General features: G+C 37.2%; 1 protein-coding gene across 9 annotated transcripts in view; it reads right to left on the bottom strand.

The window, feature by feature from the left end:
• Positions 1-259: 259 nt before the first annotated feature.
• Positions 260-20,784, bottom strand: part of dac (dachshund family transcription factor) — a 160,778-nt gene continuing 140,253 nt past the window's right edge. For all 9 annotated transcript variants that reach the window (XM_028322106.1, XM_028322099.1, XM_028322101.1 and 6 more), the window contains 3 exons: positions 10,548-10,694; positions 9,239-9,445; positions 260-2,207 (listed from right to left, as the gene is read on the bottom strand). In XM_028322106.1, the coding sequence (XP_028177907.1) occupies positions 2,077-2,207; positions 9,239-9,445; positions 10,548-10,694 (485 nt within the window). In that variant the 3' untranslated portion in view covers positions 260-2,076. The remainder of the gene's footprint in view (positions 2,208-9,238; positions 9,446-10,547; positions 10,695-20,784) is intronic.

Raw genomic sequence — 20,784 nt, 5'->3', positions numbered from 1 at the left:
TTCATTTAGTATGGGAGTTCCTAAATTATCTGTAATGATATTATTATAAAATATTGTTTTGGAATCATAGACAATTGTGTGTATTCACGAGAATTAATGTAATACAGTAAGTTTCCATTTTCGATTATTTTAGCATTTTACTTTGAATACTTATCACCGTCTAAGTATTATCTATGTAGGTATTATAATATAATGTGTTGAATCAACTAAATTTTGAATTCAGGCATGGGTAAAAGGGGTCAAACAACAAAACACGAACTGATAATTTTCACTTTTAATCTTGATATTTTCATCTACGATACAAGGCACACACACAATTTTAAGTAAATTAATAATAATTCTAATAGAAATAATAAATAATAATACTCGCTTTCAAGATTGCATACTATAACCAAGGTGTAAAATTATAGGTACAACGAGAAGCCTCAGCTTATTGACGAAATAAAACTACCACTACGACAACACTGCAGCTTGAAATCGATCGTTATACTTTACATTTTATTCATAAAACAGTATTGTCACAATCAGGTTTTTGTGGGAAATCAAAATAACCGATACAAAAGTACCACATTCACGCTCTTTACACATTCACACGTCAGCTAAACATTTATAGTAACAACTAAGTAAGTTTTATTACGACGCATTATCCCATACAGATAATATGAAATTATTTGCATCAAGCGCTCTCTCCATCGGCGCTTGACTATTCGAGACCCAATTGCTTGGTTTGTAAAAACCGCCGATCCATTTGTGCCACAGTACAGCAAAAAGAAAGGTGAACGTTCTTTCATGCAGAATTATTTGTACTGTGATATAACGCTCTCACATCAATCGTAATGTAATAGCCAAGCGCCAATATCACGCTCAATACAATCTCTAGATTTTAAATTAACTATTTTAGACATTCAAAGTCGTCCCGAAAACTAAGCATCAATATAAATAACACTATTTTATACTTTATTATGTATAACGTTACACTACGCTCTTAACATTACGAAACTACCAATATACACCGACTCTGTGTGGATATGAGACACAGCGTTTATATATTTATACAGCATCTACGTCATGACCATTAAAGAAAATACTTAAGTGACATTGTACGCAAAAACCGTTATCTCAGTCAATAAAGGATTGTAAAAATGTATCTTTTAAAATCACTAACTTAACTATCGTACACTTTATGGTTTAAGAGATACACTAGTTCAGTTAAATCTAATCATTGCACTAAAATTGAATAAATTACACGACAGTAAGGTTCATCGTAATTACTATTGAACGTAATTTTATACAATACTATTAACAATGAAACGCGTACCTACAAATAATTTGCAGTTTTACTGACGATATGGTCCTTCATACTTTTAAACAAAACGTGTCATAGGAACTTAACACTTATCATTGTAGAAAAACGCTGAGACTAGTAAAGTAGTTAAATTAACCAATCGAAATTCCTTTTAACTTTGGAAAAATCCTCGAAAATGCAGTCTTACATCAATTCCCACCATTATTCATTCAAATCAGCAAATTGAAGCTTATGATATGTATGTAGGTACAAATTATGAATCAAGTAAAAGAAATGCTAATGAATTATTTTAAAAATTTACAAAAAGTGAACACTTAATACATAAATATGGCATTTAATGATAAGTTTATAGGTACTTTAATAAAGGATTAAAATATTGACGTATAAATTACATGAATCGTCGATAAAACCGTATTAGCTTACGTCTATGAATTTAAAGAAATATTTACAAATTTCACTATGGAAGAAGAGTCCATAAGACTTCGCCATAACGCCACGAAATCTACGTTCTTACTCCAAATAACAATATTTACAAATTAATCTCAATCAAAGGAAGTGTCTACTTCATCGAGATCTGTATCGCGAAAATCCTTAAGACTACCTGATGAACGTTATCGATTTTGCGTGGGAATCGAGTTTCCCGATGATGTCAATTGTCTTTGGGATCACTTTTCCCTGAACTCGGGTTTGACACTGATGATTGGTTTTCTCTCGTCGGCGTCTTTGTCGTGTTCTTTGTCGGGGTACTCGGGGGCCCCGGGGTGTGGTAGCTAAGTGGCCGAGCTGAAGAGCACGGAGTTCTTGTAGTACCCGGCGCGGTCCGACAGCGGGCTCTTGACGTCACGCTCCATCGCCTGCTGCCGCGACTTGCGCTCCATCTCCAATTCCTGCGCCAGGGATTCTGTTGACAAGAGACATACAAGTTCCATTAATTGATTCTACTTTATCATTAAGTACAGCGGAAACCAGGTTACTACAGTCTTGTCCCAAATAGCCCCTTTTACAATTAGGTACATATGATGCCACTTTGATGTGCTATTGTTTGTACTTTCTTATTTAGATGTAAGCTTTTGTGTCTCGAAAACAAACTTTTAGGCTGGGTTGCACCATCTTACTTTAACTTTAACAAACGTAAAAAATCTGACAAAATCCACACAAAAAGCACCGGTTATTGTTAAAGTTACGGTTAAAGTAATTTGGTGCAGCAACTCAGCCTTAAATTGTCAGACTTTGGCTGTTAGATACTCCCAAAGAGCAGATTGTTTAATTTTTGAAAGACATCATACCTACAACACTTTTTCCCTCTTAATATTAATATGCAAAATTGCATTCCAAACTATACGCGAACCATCTTTTGTTGAGTAATTGCTCAACATAATTGAGTTGTACATTTTCATCGTCAGTACGAGTGTCGCGCCCCGGAAAATGTCATTAATTTTCGGAAAGGGCAACACATCAAACGGACTTCACATCCGTATGACACTTTCTAATTTAATACTCGATATTCCCTTTGGCAGACGTACTCTACCATTCGCAATATACTCGTGCGTTTATTAAATTGCGTCTAAAAGGGTCGCTTGTCTGCTGACATTATTGTCGAAATGGATAATTAGCGAGTGTACTAATTAAAATAATATTTATATTATTACACCTACGGTAACTTATTAGTTTTACGGGAACACAACATTGGCACTGATACAAATAAAGACAAAATAAGGATACGAAAACACGTTTCCAGCAAAGCGATCCTCTAATAAGATTTTAGGAAAATTGACAAAGTTCGTGAAGGGGCAAGAGTAGGTGAGGTAAGGCAATTGTCTCCCAAAACGTCGACGTTTTACGAAATATGCTTATTCAATTTCATGCAACGCTTGCCGCCTCCTGCAATTTACGAGATATAAAAGGTATAAACGGAATCGCGTTTTTTGCTTACTTTGATGGAACATTTTCTCAACGGGGAATTCAATTTCTCATCCCGACATTCGTTTGCAATTTATGCTTTGAGTGTCCAGATTTACAGCGCTAATTTTTTTTCATCTCGAAGATATTGTTTGAATTGTTTAAACCAAACCGACACCTAAAGGATGGCCCAATACTGTGCCTTCTTAACTTGTAATAGGCGCGATTTTGCAATAAAATTGTATTAGTCAATAAACTATACATATAATTAGTATAATATATTGTCGAGTATAATTATGTTTTGATTTGATTATTGAGATCAAAAAACTTATTCAAATAAACAATGGCAGAAAGCTATTACGCTCTAAAAACATTTATAATATTAAAAACTCAATTATAATCGGATTGTTTCAGTGGAAACCCGCTGCAGGGCATCACACTCGCAAGTGTCGCCATCGAGGGTTGTCCCGAAACAGAAACCTATTATCCCGGGCGAGATTATACGCCTAGGGCGTTACAATTAAATATTATACACTTAAAAGCTTCGGCCTTTGCCGTTTCACTTCGCTGCCACCCCTAAATGTCCCATTAGGTCTGTTTGAATACGTAATATTTTTGCATTTGGCTCTTCCAAAACAGAATTGCCGGTTACTTTGAAAGCAGTAATCCACTTTTGTTCTTTCAAATAACTATAATGATATACTGCTTAACTTAGTAAACGACATCTTTCGACATCGCGACTTATTTTCGACTAATTTTTAAACAAATTATTGCATAAAATATGTTAAGTGGCTCCGATTCATCTAACGAGAGTTTCAGCTGACTGGTTTACATCATACAACAATAAAATTAACTTTCACGGATCATAGTTACAGCACAAAAACATTCACAAGAACTATTCCCATTTCGTTTTGACCGAATAGTCATCGAATGACAAAAACAGACATTAAAATGTGAACGTGAAACGATTTGTTTAAAAAGAAACAAACGTAAATCAAATCCAGTATCTACAATGAGACTTTTTTGTATTTAGGTATTTATGATTACAGCACGAAATAACTCGGTCTACAACAGTTTCACTTGACAAAACTGTTCATCTTGAGCGAGCAAAAAGTATGTTCAATTTGTCACTGCTTACTCACTCTGTGTCGACAGAATGCAATTTTTGCATTATTCAGTTTCTTTAAATAGAGTGACAAAAAACCAATCATTAAAAAACAATATCATCAGAAGAAAAACTTAAAGTATAGTTTCATGTCACCCTGATGAACGGTCTTTAAGTTTTTATCAGAATCTTATAATTTTTTGACATCTGATATCTTTGAGCAAATAATAGAAAATGTGCTGACTGCTCATTATTTTTAACGATTTTCAACGCAATCGACACCTCGGTTGTTAACTCGAAATTAATTACTGCTGTAAAAAATGTACAGAAAAACTCGGATGATTAATTCTTCGACTGGGAATTTGAGAAGGTTGTCGACAAAGGGTTGGTTACAAACGAGAAACGAGTCTATGTGGAGGGACCGAGTACCTGGTAAGGGGATATAAGGTCCTTCAGCCGGGCACAATGGACGGACGGCGCGGCACCGGCCCGAGAGGTGCTACTGTTTTGACTCAATTGGACCGCGACGAATCATACAGATTGGATTGATTTTCTATTAAGCTCATTCTTTTTACTATTTTCAAAAGATTCAATTCCTTCGTGACCGCGACAGAGTTCGGTAACTCGCTTGAGTTTATTTCTAGGCTTAAACAATGAGCACACCGCCAACAAAAACCAAATTGATTATTTAATTCACTTGTGACGCAAACAAAGTTCAGGAAAAGCATAATGCTGTATTACTTTAGCATAAACAAAAAGTTAATATCGTCAAAGGTTTCGAGCGCACCTGTGCGGTACAATTTTATTTCCATTCATTTTACAAGCTCACCTAAAAAGTAGCTTGCTGAAGTTTCCGCTTTATTAATTTTTCAATTTTATATTACTTATGTAACATCGGGTTTATCCATCTTACAGTAGCGGTTTTATAAATTGTAACTTGGAGTATGAGGTACATCTGTTACAAGAAGATTGAATTTAACTTCAGGTGTTTATTTAAGTTTCCTTAGTAACTCCAGGAAATATTGAAACGGTGTATTCATTTTGAATAGACACTTTTCATTGTAAGTAATTAAGTCCTTTACTTTCTTTGACCCAGCCCTGTTTCGTTGGAAATACGCAGAAAAAGTTTTCTAATTTACGAATAATAAAAATATGTTTTTTTTCTTTCACCGACGGCACCGAGGAAAGTTGATGAAAGGCTCCAAGTTTTAATTTTTGTTTTTCTGTTATCAACCTTTTTATGCTTACAACCCTCTTGTGCTTCTGTTCTACCTCATCTGTCAATTTTGTGTTACTTTTTGGCATAGGTACACGTGATTTTTCATTATGAGAGGTTTCATTAGGAGAAGATATAGTACAATAAACTAACATTATTTAATGCATTTATCTAATGGTTATTTAGTTATTTGTAGCTGAAAATAAGCCACTAGGTTAAACATTTATTTATTTATACTTCAATGCCAAAATATTAACACTAGGCGAACTTAATGCCATTAGGCATTCTCATCCTGTGTGCTTACCATGAGTTTACGTTATGTGTGCTCGCTAGCGACTGCGTAAAAAAATGACATTAATTGTATGACATATTGTGCAGCGCCCCTAGCGGCTACTTTCAAGAAACAAAATCTCCATAGAGATTTTTGACGTTTTCGCTAGCGAGTACACCTAACGTAAACTCATGGTAGGTACATAGTTTAAAAATGAAGAAGACGGTTTGGTTTGACGCATTTAAAAACTTTTAATTTGCACCTACCTGCTTTATAAAAATAAAAAATCACTTTTAATAGAACTGCTACGCTAAATCGTTTTTGTATTGTTTATTATTATTAAGACAAATTAATGTTTCTCTGTAAGTGATTGCATTGTAATCTTTTTGAGAAATAAATATATTTAACCACAAAAACTTTTATAATTTGGGTCAAGTAGTTATTATAATAGGTACTACAATTATATTTATGTCATTCATCATGTCCAGTGAATATTCATCATCATCATCATCAACAGCCCTTTACAGTCCACAGCTGGACTATGAGCCTCCTCCACCATAGTGGAGGGTTTTGCCATAATCCCCACGCTTAGCATGCGGGTTGGAGTGAATATTAATATCTCTAAAATCACGTATCGATCGTCTTTTGTCAATTTATTTTGTTTTGTGTCAGTAAAGTTGAAGAACTAACAAGAACCGTAGGACCGTTATAAAACAAACAGATAATTTAAAATCCGTGTTCAGTTTGTGGCGCAGTCGGTCACGGATATATTCGAAATAAAACTCGAATGCATTTCCCATCTTCAAGCGTTCGTAGTTGCGTGCTCGCGTGCGTTTAGATACTTGGGGTAAGGTAACACTTAAATTACTTGCAATTTCTACTTGAAAAGCAGTTCGCCGGTAAAAGCCACTCGTCGGCAAAATGCAGGAAATGATTAAATCGGTATCAATGTTTTTGCCTTTTCAACCCTTTTGTTGATTGAGATTTAAAATTCGCTCTACTAAAGTGCATGACGAAAATTTTTGCATGACGAATCTTATTAGGGCCCAATTATGTTAAAACAAATCTTGATCCTGATAAGATATCGATCATCTTTTATTATTTTTTGATCATTTTTCGTGAGCATTACATATATATGTTACAGGAAATGTATGAAATCCGTCATTGTATACAATTCCTAGGATTTGTGTATAAGTCCTAAAATCACCCGGAAATGTGTGATGTAAATTATATTAGACACATTTCCTAGGAAATTTACACATTTCCTAAACAGCAATCGGAAATGTAATTAAGATTTCTTTTTTTTTCCGAAACTTAAATGGCGCTCCCGCGCCGCGGCCGCTGTGTATGTGACAAGGTCGCAAGTCTAACCTAACCTAACCGAGACTTTGTTATCCAGCTACAGGAGTACTAAAACCTTCATGTCAATAATAGTTTAATAAAAGATATGTTAAAATTAGGGTTTTCCAATACTTCAGCGTAATATGCGTGATGCCGAAAGAAAGGTATGCCAATAGGCAAATATTTTTTTCAGTCAAAATATAATAGTGCGAAAACAACTTTCAGGCTAAACAATAATAGTTGTGAGTTAAAAGTACCTATCGGTCAATGTGGTTTGTCTAAATAAAATTTTAGGCGTACTGAGGGGCACTAAATCACATGACCGCGCTTGTGCCGCTTAGTTTTATACATTTCCTAATACAATATTGGAATTCTATAAAATTCCTAGGAAAAGTATACATGTCCTAGGATATGTGCGTATTAAAAAATCTCTGAAGCAATATTTTATACATTTCCTAGGAATAGTATACAATTCCTAGAATTCATACATTTCCTGTAACATCTACATAAATCTCTCTTTCAATACATTTTTTTTTGTGTTTACATTCTGTGTTCAGCGTTTGTAATTCAGAATCACAAGATGCTCTACTTACGTCTAGCATTTTGAAAAGCGTTATTTAGCTAAACCCACATAGCATGGATAAGACAAACAAGATAGTTATAAAGCAGATTGGCAGCTTTCATATCCATCAAAAGTAACGTAAACTCGCATGCAGCACAGCGGTGCATATTGCATGGCCGGTGCATTTTAATGAAATTTCTGGGCTCGCCGCGAGGCGGCCATGAATGGAAAAACTACGCGGGCCCCGCCGGCGCCTACTTTTTTTTACTTTGTAGTAATACTTCTACACAATCATGCATCCAACGACTTTTGGGAGTTGATAAAAAATAAACAACGGCGCTTTGTGTGAACCTGATAGTGTCATCGCGACATTCTGTGACTTTTTGAGGTTTTGCATCTTTGAAATGGAGTTGGGAATGTTTTAGAAGTGTAACGTGTCATTAAGTCAGGATTTTAATTATAGATGATCCTTGCTGAATGACGTTATTTAGATATTGAAATTACCAAATATGTTAGTATCAAGAAAATGCTGAAAACTGATATTCATGGTCAAATAACTAGGATAGAAACGGGCCAATAGGAACTTCATGGCCAAAATATGACTTTCAATATCAGTGATTGATAAAAAATCTGATTTAAAATCGCGGTCAGAACTTTTCATAACAGAAGTCCAATAACAGAAAAGAATGCAATAATCGAACCCAATGTCGAATCCCACTCCCCCAGGACGCAAACGGTAAACTCCGTATTGTTCATTTCGTGTTTTTAAATACTTCAAATTCCCGATACGCATGCGGTATGCGATATGATGAGTATAAATTTCGTATGATGGCATTTTTTGTACACATCCTCAGATCCCTTTGTTGGACCATACATTTTCCTTTAAGGCCCGGTACATATCGGGAAACTAATATTGTTGCCACAATATTTGCCGTTTATTGAACATTCTGAGTACACGCCACTGCACATTGAGCATCTGATAATTTATGTTGCATCTGTGTGTGTAAATCACGCACTAATATCCACTCTGCGAAGATGATTCTGTCGGACAAATAAGTATTGATTGATCAAATTATTGTTTATCCACAGACGTAATGACGTATCAATTAATCATATCTCGAAGTAAATTACTAATTTCTTGTCGATAATCCATTAAGTGGCGTTTGTAAAAACTCATTCCTCTCTACAACTACTAACAACTTCGTTATGATTTTCAGTCTAGACAATGGAAAAAAGTATCGTTATGGTTGACTGAAAACATTTCTTTCTATGTATTTGAAAATCACAGTCCTTTTGTGGATAAGTCACGAAGACAAAGCTCTTAATTTTCCAACTGACCAAGACAAGGGACATTCAGGCACCAATGTTGCATCTACTTTTCAGGTGTCCAGGTATCATTTAGGGTTTCCATTTTCCTTGTTTCAGCCAAATGACGTCCATTGCTGGACAAAGTCCCCCAAGAATTGCCACAATGACCGGTCTGTACCTACCTACTGTGTACACTGAGGGTATAAAGGCTAAAAGGGGTTGTATCTTACCAGAATAGTTTTGCCAGAAGGCGGCTCCTCCGCTCATGATGTCCACGGGCGGCGGCGGGTAGTTCCACTGCGGCTTGTCCGGCGTACGCGGCGGCTCCCTCTGGAAGGGGGGCGAAGCCGCCGGCGGCTCCGTACTAGGCGGCTTGCTCTCGGAACCGTTCTCGCGCTCCGAACGAGGAGTCTCTGGCGCCGGTGGTTGAAGATTTTCTGTTAAAAAAAGTAATTTATAAGTAATGCTACGCAAAAAGTCGTAGCACTTTTGTGTCCTGTCCAGTTGCTTCCATCATGCTTGATATATTACAACGACTCGGCTTCAATGATGGTGTGTCATCATTCGTATTAGCAGAATGATATATTCCGAAGCAGCAAAATGATTTATAGTATTATTATACCTAGTTTGATATATGTTACTTGTACATTTTATAACTTGGACATTGTTTATCGTCAGTATTGACGAACGAATAAAAACGATGTCAATAAAACCAATTATATTGAATCACGTTTGTGAGACGTATTTATTCGATTCGAAGATTCCGATGTGCTAATATTTAATAAAAATAAATAATGGATATGACCCACTTAATAAATACAAGCTCTACTTAGTTGGCGTAATTGTTAGAAGAATCTATAATTTATATTACATTTTACACTGATATAATTTAATTAGTCACGCTAAATGATACAATTTAATTAGTGATAAAAGAACAATTCAGTGAACCTAACAATAGCTATTGCCAATCAAAGAGTCACTGATCGTGGAGCGAGCAGGGATTATGCAAGAAATTGAACTCGAATACGTGTTAGTACAGTGCCGAACCCTCGTTTCAAATGGTCTGCGAAACGATTTCCTGACACGGAGATTAGTACAAGCCTTCACCAGCGTTTACCCACCCTTCTTACATCACGCACTCCATATCAGCTTAACAACGCTCAAAGTTACATATCGCCCTCAACAGCCATCAGAAACGAATCTTATAACTTCACTTATAAAGTTCAATTTCGCAGACGGGTATTGACTAACGTACGAAAACGTGCAAGTGAAGATGGAGCTAATACTCAGATAGTTTGACAGACGGCAAGTTAACATGTCAGGGGCACACACGTACTGCGAGTTGTTGAAGTCTGATAATGATAGTATTGACAATTTTGACATGTTCAAGACGGTCATGTTGCTTGTCAGGCCGAGGTAATATTAGTTTCTGAGGGAACACGACGTTTAAGCGCTACATACCAGTGAACATAATGTGAGTTTATATTTTGGTATCTTGACTATATGATCTACTTAGATAAATGGCACAGAACTACGTACCAGTGACAATTCTGAGGATCTCAGCCGGCGCTCCAGACTGCTTTAGCGCTTCTTCAATCTTCTGTTTTCTCTTCAGCTCCATTTCCAGCTGATCCTGGATTTGTTGCCGCTGTTTTCTTTCTTTCTTTAATCGTTTCTGATACATCACTGTAAAGAAAACAAAAATTAGCGTTTGTACTATTGAGCTATGAGGTGGGGGTTTTTAAGGAGATTTATAAATTAGTAATGCTCATGTTAAGTTCCGTGGATTGTCAATTGTAATCAAATTATACGGCAACGTTAAAGGTAGAAGGACAATAAAAGCCGAACGTCTACCGTGACGAAAGAACAATTAGGTGGTACCGAAGGGCATCACGAGGGTCATCGAAATAAAAGCATGTATTCGTGCAATGCGCCATACTTTCTGTACACTGTATCTATACCCGTGCGAATGTATGCACGAGATCGAACCTGAAATTACCTAACATCTGTCCCTCTCGCTCTTATGACACCACCTTTTCTTTATCTGAAAACAATCTCATAATACGTTCAAGGAATCTTTCGATTCGTCCGCAGTTACCACCTTTCGTTTTGGCATTTCTTCGTCGATAATCGGCTGATCGTCCGAATCGTCGGGGTCTCTCTTTCGGATGTATGCCGTCGTGATGTTTCTATCTTTTTCGCTCTGAGGTTCGATTGACGAATGATTGAGTCGGTGCACGTGTTGATAGACGCTCGAGGCCCTGCCTCCGCCGAGGCAGAGGGGCGGCACGCGGGTCTTGGGGTAAAACACAAGAGTCTGGCCTTATTACAAATATTGTTCTGCATACCATACAATACGTCTTAAATTTTGATTTAAAATAGTTTTAATTCAAATCCGTCTTACATGTAGAACCCATATTACTATGGCAATAGAATGTGGGCATTAAGTAGTCCTATTTTCCTTCGGCTCGATTCGGTAAACATTGCATTATTTTATCACAATTACCACCTGCTACTTGCTAAAATGTACTTCACCGTAAATTATTCCCTCACTTAAATTACACATGAAGAGCACTGTTTAAAATGGACAGTCAAAGATGGTTGTCGCTTTGACGCCCAATTTAGACCACAAGATAACTCGGAGATCTGTCTTACGATCGCAAAAGATAGAGTTTTGATGAAGCCGGGCGATGAGGACGCGGATAACCCGTTCGTTTTATGGAAACGACATGAATAATAAAATAATAAAAATATGAGATACAACTCCTGCCGCGGCGCCGAGCCATACTGGAAATTACAATATCTACGAGCCTCGAGTAACTTTGATTGAAGTTTTAATATTTATTTTCTTTGATGATGCTGTTTCCATTTTTTTAGTCTAGTAATGTATCTTTTATGAGCCAAGTAATGCTTTCAAATTACGTGCCGGCGCTCATAATACCTCCGTCAAACATGAGATCAAATCAATGTTAACAAGTACACGGAATATGCGGATGAAAACAAAACGAAAGCGTTTTCTCATTAAGGATTGGCTAGTAATTAATGTTGGTGCTAATGAAACGGGCGAGTTCACTAGCGATCGACTCCTACGCATCATTTGTCATCGGGCGACCTCCGACACACACAGTAATAATGCACGGATCGCAAACTCGCGTTTTTATTTCGATTTGCATTTTTTGTGTTGGAATTAGAAATTGCTTAAAGAATAGTAGGTAATTTATGCTTCATAATAACTTCGAGTTGTTTATTTAGTTATTATTTACTCTACAAATTATGAGCAACGATGCACTCAACTTATTCATTAATAAAATTAGGCCCAAGGCGTCCTTTTTCAGTTAATTTCTCGTCAATACAAAGGTTTGCGTCCAAAGTGCCGTTCAGTGGAAAATTCGATGGACCATCGAGTCCGAGCATCGATTCAGTCCAACACCTCTGGAAAACAGTTTTTCACTCCAATGGAGCTTATTTTTGGACCTTTTCATCTCACCTTTCTTGTCTATTAACGCGTTAATGATTATGTCAATTTAGCAAAAGGCCGGTGTAACAAAAATCACTTTCTCCGTAATATTAATTTAGTGAAGTGGAAACTTCCTATTTTTTGCGTTAAGATGTGATGTTACAATAGAGTAACCAACTGAAACGGAATGTCAATCACTCACTTCACTCTTCCCACGTACAACGGCTGCGGCGATCTACCGGCTCTTTTGTTTCTACAAGTCAATATTTGTCTACGGCTCGTCGGCTCCGCTTTGTGATCGGTAATCCGGCCCGTAGCTCCCTCACTCACAGTTCATAACCGACGATGAATCGTAATAATCCTCCAATCGATTATTTAATTCGATTCATACAGATGCTGGATCACTGGCTGAACAAAAAGTTTTAATCTTTTATTGCTCTCTGTGGTCGGCGATAGTTCTAATTTCAAAGCACTTGAGAGTGCTTCATATTATGGTAATCGTTCTATTGTTTCATTCTTGAATGCTTTTGATTTTAAGACGCGTTGTCAGACAGTGTTTTATTAATAAGTCCGTCGAATAATTAAATGAGTATCAACTTTGAACTTATCAAGAAAAAAATTGTAAACAATGAGGCTCTACAAAATGTAACCAATGACACGAAAGTTCAAAAACCAAACTTGAGAAAAGAATTAACAGAACACAACAAAGCGTGTGATATGAAGCGAAACAATTCGATGACCGAGCGTATGAATAAAAACGAACCACCGAAATATTGAAGGAATCCGTTCAAAGGGGAAAAAATGCAATAAAAACCCCGACCCGATACAGAATGAGAGTGTGGTTAAAAAGCAACGAACGAATATGGTTGCAAACATCCGCTGCAGACAAAAGTTGGGCTACTTGGCTATGCAAATTATATTTGCGGACGGCCGCGAGTGAGACCGATCCGTAACGTTTCTCTTTTCGTACGTAACGTGTATTCTTTTAATATTTTCATCCGATTTCCTTCCCCTCGTTCATTTCGTTCCGTTTTAAAGTCGCCGAACAATGCCGCCTTCCGCGGGGCTTACGCCGCGAGCCCTGCAAGCGGCTTCTTTTTCTACTTATTATACCTATCTCTTTATATCTATTGAGTTTCTTTTCTTTAATACTTTCAACTCATAAATGGCTGATACGGTCCCCTAGGGTCTGTTGCTCGAATAACATGTAAATGAGTCTGGTTGCCTGTACAAATTTAAATTGCTATCTTTATAAAAAGTATGTTGTTAGATTAGATTTTTATATTGTGTAGGTATGCATTGCAAATGTTCAAACGTAAACATTACTGTCTTCTACAAGTGAATGTGTTTACATGTAAAGAAATAGATGCCAATCATGACATATATCGATAAATGTTCAAAGATAGCAGATTAAACATATAAATTACTGTTTTTAGTGCTCATAATTAGACGGCCGTGGTATACGAGAGCCATCGTATAACATTACCCGATGGCTCCAAGCGAAATTATTATTCCGATGGATTCTTCCTGCGCTTCTTTATATCAATAATTTAACGTAGGAGAGTAATTTCAAGCTGTGGCGTCATTCATTTTGCAACAAATTCATACGGCTTGTAGAGCTTGTTCCTTTTTTACTGGATTTAAGTATTAACGATTACATACCATGTGTCGATGTTTATTGTTTTTTAGTTTTACTATGTTAGCTATGGTACAATATTGTACATATTAAATTCATACTACATGTTTTATTCATTTTTTGGATGGAAGCAGATGTATATGTAGGCCTGGATGTATTAATTATTGTATGTATGTATATTAATATTACGCATTCATAAACATACATATGAAAGCGTTTTTAAAAGAATAGTTCTTCTTACCCCAATATTAATATGACGTAAATAAGAATCGCATTCACGCGGCCCCCTTCTTCGCGCCGAACGATTTAGATAAGTCTTTTTATAGTTCTTTATTGAAAATAAATTGCCTAGAATAAAATCAGGCGCAGTCGGAATGGCTTTCCGATAGATGTATGAAATAATGACGGACAGATAAGATACGACAGTTATCATCGGCGTATGTTCCATTTCGCTATGACGAAGCCATTTTGGTGACACTCGATAAAATAAATTGCTTTTTGGATGCACATGTTTAGTTCTCTGTGACATTTTCGTTGATCCTCGACTTCGGTAAATAAACACCGTTGATTAGTCATTAGAAATGATATACATTTGTTACAAATACATTAATTAGATACATTAATAAGTAAGAATAAACTGCATAACGCATTACACGTTTTTAATTGACGTTAGCGAAAAAAGTAAAAAAGAAACTTGTTAAGTTTTATATCATTATTCAGTTTTGATTGCTTTATGTGTAATTTAGTGTAATGATATTATGAAAATTATGCTGAGTTTGTTCAATATCAGTGTACGAAAGGACAGAAAATGTAGCATTCGTGTAAAGCAGTTTACACACCAACCCAGCCAACATGAGTCGTCGACTTTAGACATTTTCAAAAGTCATAGAAAGTACAAGACGTCGACATGTTTCTTTTGCAATAAAGCCGCGAGTCCTTTAAGGAGGTTCCTTTACAACATTTGTCAAGCTGTCCCCGCCACGCCAGCAGCGGACAGTTAGCTTTTTATCTATTTCTTGTGTTTTATTCGGCGACTCCACGAGTATTTATGAGCGGGTGGCGCTCGCGATAAACATTTTCCTCAAAATTGCGGGGATTATTGTTTTTGTCGGGGACTAAGTTACGACCGACGATTGACCTTTACCGATAAAGCGGTATATTTCCGGACTAGTTGTGCGATATTGCTATTATTTTTGTGGATGATTGGTTGTTTTACTATTTATTTCGTCTTAGGTCTGTAGTTTAGAATGATAGTTAAAACTAAATTCAAATACATTCGATCCTTTGGTTGGTTAAATATCATCTTGAGTTTCAATCTATACTGAATGTCGTACGAATTGAATACGGGCTCTACAAAATGCATCATTGCCAAAAACTGCTATTTAGGTACTTAGTAGCAAAGTCAGTTTGATAAAAATATCTTTATAGTTAATATCAAATTAATATAAATGTTACATCGTTGTCATAACGTAACATGTAGTCGTTTGACCAATTTTATTAAAGCCCGTCCAGGCCAAATCGTTCATACACGGAAATAATGAAAAGAGAGAAATTTTCCGCGAGATACTTTTATCAAACCGATCAAAGGGCGGATCGGACATTCCGACTTCTTACGACGTTAGTAAAAAATACAATCTCGCTTTATAGTTACCATTCCAGTGGTTATTATATCCGTATCGATACAGCCGAACTTACCGAGCGTGAAATGCTCGATTCAGGATATTGGCGGCCGATGGTGTTTCTTCAGTGCCCAATATTCGGGAATAGTAATCGAAGTATTCACGCGAATATACACTTTTTGGACGACCGAATATTTTGTTGAACTTGAAAGCATTGTAACAGCCGTTTTTTGTTAATTTTAAGGTACCTAACATTTAAAAAATATAAATTATAACATAAGTAGGTACTACTTATTGACTATGATACTCTGCTGGATAGTGTACTATCCCACTGTTACGTCATTATTTCAATTATGACACAATTAGGCTGGGTCATCTTACTTTAGCTTTGACAAACGTCAAAAATCTGTCAAACTCCGTACAAAAAACACCGGTTATCGTTAAAGTTACGGTCAAAGTTAGGTGGTACTACTCAGCCTTAATATAGGATTAACCATTTTACATGATTTGTGAATTTAATCAATCAGTTATCATAAAATGTGTATTGTATGCTGGTATAGTCGTGAGAACATAAAGATACCATTAATTAATTAATAATTTAAGAATAAATGATACGATGGCTATTGTGGTAGAGTACAGGCGAAATTCGACTTTAAAGTCACGTCGAATTTTGTTGCATGTCTCAAGACAATGTTACTTCAGGACTAACCGACGCTTGAGGTTTTATTGGCGGGCAATCTGACTACAAAATGTTTCAGCGGTGGCAGCGAGAGGTTAAGGCGTACATAATGTTGCACTTACAGGTTTTGTTTGAAAGGGTTTAAACAACGAAGTTTTATTTTGCATTTTAAAATGACACAGCAAAGAGAAGATACTTAACTTTTATTAAAGCTACTGAAACGAATTAGACGAAAATACGACGAAAAACCTGAAAAAGATGCTACGAAAGTCTTGAAAGTCACGTCTTTGCAACAGTGCGTATTGGAAGTGGCCTACGCAGCAGTGCTCTACTAACCTGATGCTAAATGATCTTTTGCAAAAAAGAACTAATATTATACGCTTCTCTTTTTAAAAATATTGTCAAATCTCGACTCGACTGTAAAACACTAAAAGCGAATAGTCATGTCCGATTAACGATGATTGTGTCCGAGTGTTAGTCGGCAGTTTCCGAATCCTCCCAAGTGATCAAGTTTTTATCGCGTATAAAAACTTTGATTGCTCCCTTCAGTGTTTACGTTTCTGTATAAAACCTTCAAAATAAATAAACTCCGACGTAATATGACACCTTAAAAATCGGACGGACACTAGACAGATGGATTAAAAATCGATTGTGAGCCAAAAAAATCGATGCAGTTCGGGATCGATGTATTATTTACGTCCGAATGGTTCACCGGGGCATGCTTCCTGCGACACGAGTGTGGTCGAAACGTGACACCGTTTATTAATATGCCTGAATTAATAATATTGTAGATATTCGATGGCAGGGGTCGCCGGGATCGCGTGCGAATGTCTCGTGAGGCTTCACTGCATCGATTCAAGAATGAAATATCGATTTACATTAGATTTAGTTGGAACTGTGCATCGGACAGTGGATGCGTTTTAGATTATTAATGTAATGTGAAATAGATCAAGAAGGATAAATAATAACCATGACGGCTGCATTTTCATAGATTAACATAAACTAGCAGCCTGCCTAGACTTCATCCGGGCTAAAGAATAGATGTTTAAAATAACCTATTTCTATTTTGAATACATAATTTAGTGTACTACTTTAGAAACAAAAGCTATATCTAGATGTTTATGAAATGTATTAGTGTTTGATAACTAATTCGCTGCTGTTAATTAATTACGATAGAAAGTAAAGTTAAAAAAGCCCTATCGTCATATTACCAGTAGTGTAAAGCCGGGCGCTTCCACAGGCGCAGGTAAAACAACAAATATTGACAATAGATGATTGCAGCCCGTCCGACGAGATCCCCTTAGCAAACTGCGAATTAAAATGGGGACGAGAAAAATTAATCCTAATGCGATTTTAATGAAGCCGAAATGAACGAATGCAGTAATGAATTGCTAAGCCGCGGGTTATTCGGTTTTGTGTTAGCAGAATGGAATGAAAACGAGAGAAATAAAACGCAAAGTACGAGCTGTCGACCACGTCTGCTCCTGTTTCCATTATGCATTTATCGGCCAAAATGTAAAGCGCGACTCAGATTATCTTCGCTTTACAGCTTCCACGTATTAGCGCGCTCGGAGTCTGGGCGCTATATTGAAGCGTAGACAGGCTAGAATATAACAATAATTAAGGCTCAGCATTGCACAAAGATGCACGCCTTAACATCGAGTATAAAGCACACAAGCGCTGAAAATGTACACCTGAAGTCTGTGCTCGCTTTTGCATTAACGAATGCGGAAGCGGCGCTGTGCATACAGGACGCGTCTCCCTCCCCCGCCCCGGCCAGACGCCTGCAGCTGCCTCGTGTCCCGCCCGTGCGTTCATTACCTCCACGCGGCGACCCAACAATTCAAGTTTGCTTTCCGCCACACAATCTACGCTACCAGACAGACTCGTCTAGCCATACACCGACCACTCGAATAATAAAGATCCAGGAATTAACCCGGCCGCACTGAAAAAGAGGAAACTAAGTGAACCCATCTCCGCCTGAATGGGGGTAATGCAGCGCGAGCACTCGGACCGCGAATGAAAGAAACTCGTTGGGAATACATTGAGCCTGTTGAAACAGAGGGTAAATGTCAACCGCGGAATAAAAACAGTCAACAGATAAATGCAAACGATCAACACACGGCAAACTGAAAAGGCGAAAACGTCTGTTGACATTCCAAACACGGACCCGGTGATATTTTTCCATTTTTAGCTGTGCGAATGAAATCCTCCGAGGAGGGGCGGATATTCGCGGAATCAATAAAGTGTCCGTACTAAATTTGCTCTAGCCCATAAAATATTCAATTACGCATAAGCACACATTTGCTAAGGCCAACAACGACCACGCGGCACCCCCATTAAAGACGCCTAAGGGCCATTTAATCGGTCAGTGGATGTAAATTCGTCGGCCCCAAAACAAATATCCCGAAACTAATAAGGAAACGAAATATGTAAATCGTCTGCCATATTGTTACACAAGTGAAATCTTCCTTTAATCTTATAACAAATCCGTGTCCAAATGACCGGCCGGGGCCGAATTTGAATATGGGGGTACGTTCAAGGGTTACCGTGGCGAGCCTTGTTGCGGCGAGGAAGGAAGCAAATGTATGCAAGACACGCACGGAGGAGATAGCGGCCGTAATGTTGTCCTATGCACATATTGCATCAAATTAGTTGTCGACTTGTAAACAAGGAGGAGGAAAGTAAGGCCGCTAAGACGTCGTCGGTGGGTAGTTTGCATGGATATGAGAGCGGCAATATGGGGGCCCGCAGCTGCTGGCTGTACTCATTAAGATGTTTTATGGTCGGCCCGCCGGACCGTGTTGCCAATTTAAGATATTTCTATGCGGGACGGCGCCACGTTAGTTTGGCTTCCGATTAGGGGATTAAAGTGGTCCTTTAAGGTATTAGAGTAATAATTGCGGGTCCCATTAAGCGGTTGTCCCCGGTGTGATATCGACTCGATAGATACTCGTATGTAGATGCGGGGAAGCAGTATTGTTTTTGCTTAGGTTCAAACACAAACAAAACGGTCGAATGGTGCAATGAAAAAAGACAAAGCTCAAACAAATTTGGCGCGATCCGTCGCACCTATTCCCCGCGCTGCAAGTAAATCAAAGGGTGTTGAAACTTTACACCCACTTAAAGCCGGACACAGTAATAAAGCGTTCGAACTTCGCCGACCCTGGACATCAAATGGGCTACCCCTTCTCACATTTTGTTCGAGAGAAAATTAAAGGTTGAAGCTCACTCGATTACGCCGAGCCTAAATCGTGTCTAAATTCAAAATGTGATTTGTGACAGTGTAACTTTTGCTTTATTTTACTCTTGCATTAGACAAGTGAAAGACAAGAATTAGCAAGAAAATGTTTAAATAAACAAAAAGAATACCTATCGATGTTAAAAATATAAGTAGGTGTGCAAATCTTTTCCAATTAAAGAAATATCTATGATGGCGTGACAGAAATTTTCAATTGAAATTAAATAACACAGTACTAGAAGAAAAATACTTCATTAAAACAATATCAGTAACCGATCTCCAAGATTTCCGGCTCGAATCCAACGATACATCACCTAGAAGTCCTACAAACTAGCAAGTTAATAATTAAGCTTGTGCCAGCCAACTTGCCTTCAGACTGGAGAGCTCATCATCCATCTTAAGTTTCGCTTACAATCGGGAGATGGTTTCCTATTATGTATGTATATCTGTAAATATTAATGTAGCTGTAGGTAGAGAGCTAGATACACTAGGTAAGTTGCAAACAATCTCTTTTAAGGATATTACGAGTATGTATGAGTAAAGTGATTTGAGTCCAAAGAAAAACAAAAGAAAACTAGTTTATTGAAAAAAAAAACGGATTCAGATATGTTCTTTTTTAACAAAACGTAGTTTCGTTTTGATATTTTCAATAAAAATTTCATTATCATGTAAAAAGAAAAGAACCAGTTGATATCGTGATTCCAATAATGGCCTTCTACATTAAATACGAGTAAAAGAAAACTAGTTTAAACAAATCATCATATTCATATCTGACAAAACCAGTCTTGTATCATATTTGATATCGAAAAGGCAAACAATATTTTGTTATTTTATTTTTCTATTGAAAAATATTAAGTAAGTAGATGTGACAAAGATAACAATACATATATAGACACGTGGAAATGTTTCCACCGAGTGTCGTATATGTTTATACTTTATAAGTAGTTCCTGTAACCCGTGAGTTGTGAAGTACTTAGAAATAACTTGACACCGCTGACCCGCGTCCAGTTAGCACAAATTACAGATGGGACTACGGTAGCTTTGAAACACAAAACCGTTAAGGAATTAAACAAATCAACTTGGAAGGATTCTAATGTAAAGTGCCCGTTTGAACAGCCCGATCCGAAACGCGATCGCTACAACT

This window comes from Ostrinia furnacalis, unplaced genomic scaffold, assembly GCF_004193835.3.
Source record: "Ostrinia furnacalis isolate ACB-3 unplaced genomic scaffold, ASM419383v2 OfSCF7594, whole genome shotgun sequence".
Taxonomy (NCBI): Eukaryota; Metazoa; Arthropoda; class Insecta; order Lepidoptera; family Crambidae; genus Ostrinia; species Ostrinia furnacalis.
The sequence above is the reverse complement of the archived record's forward strand: the minus strand, read 5'-3'. Positions and strand labels throughout refer to the sequence as shown.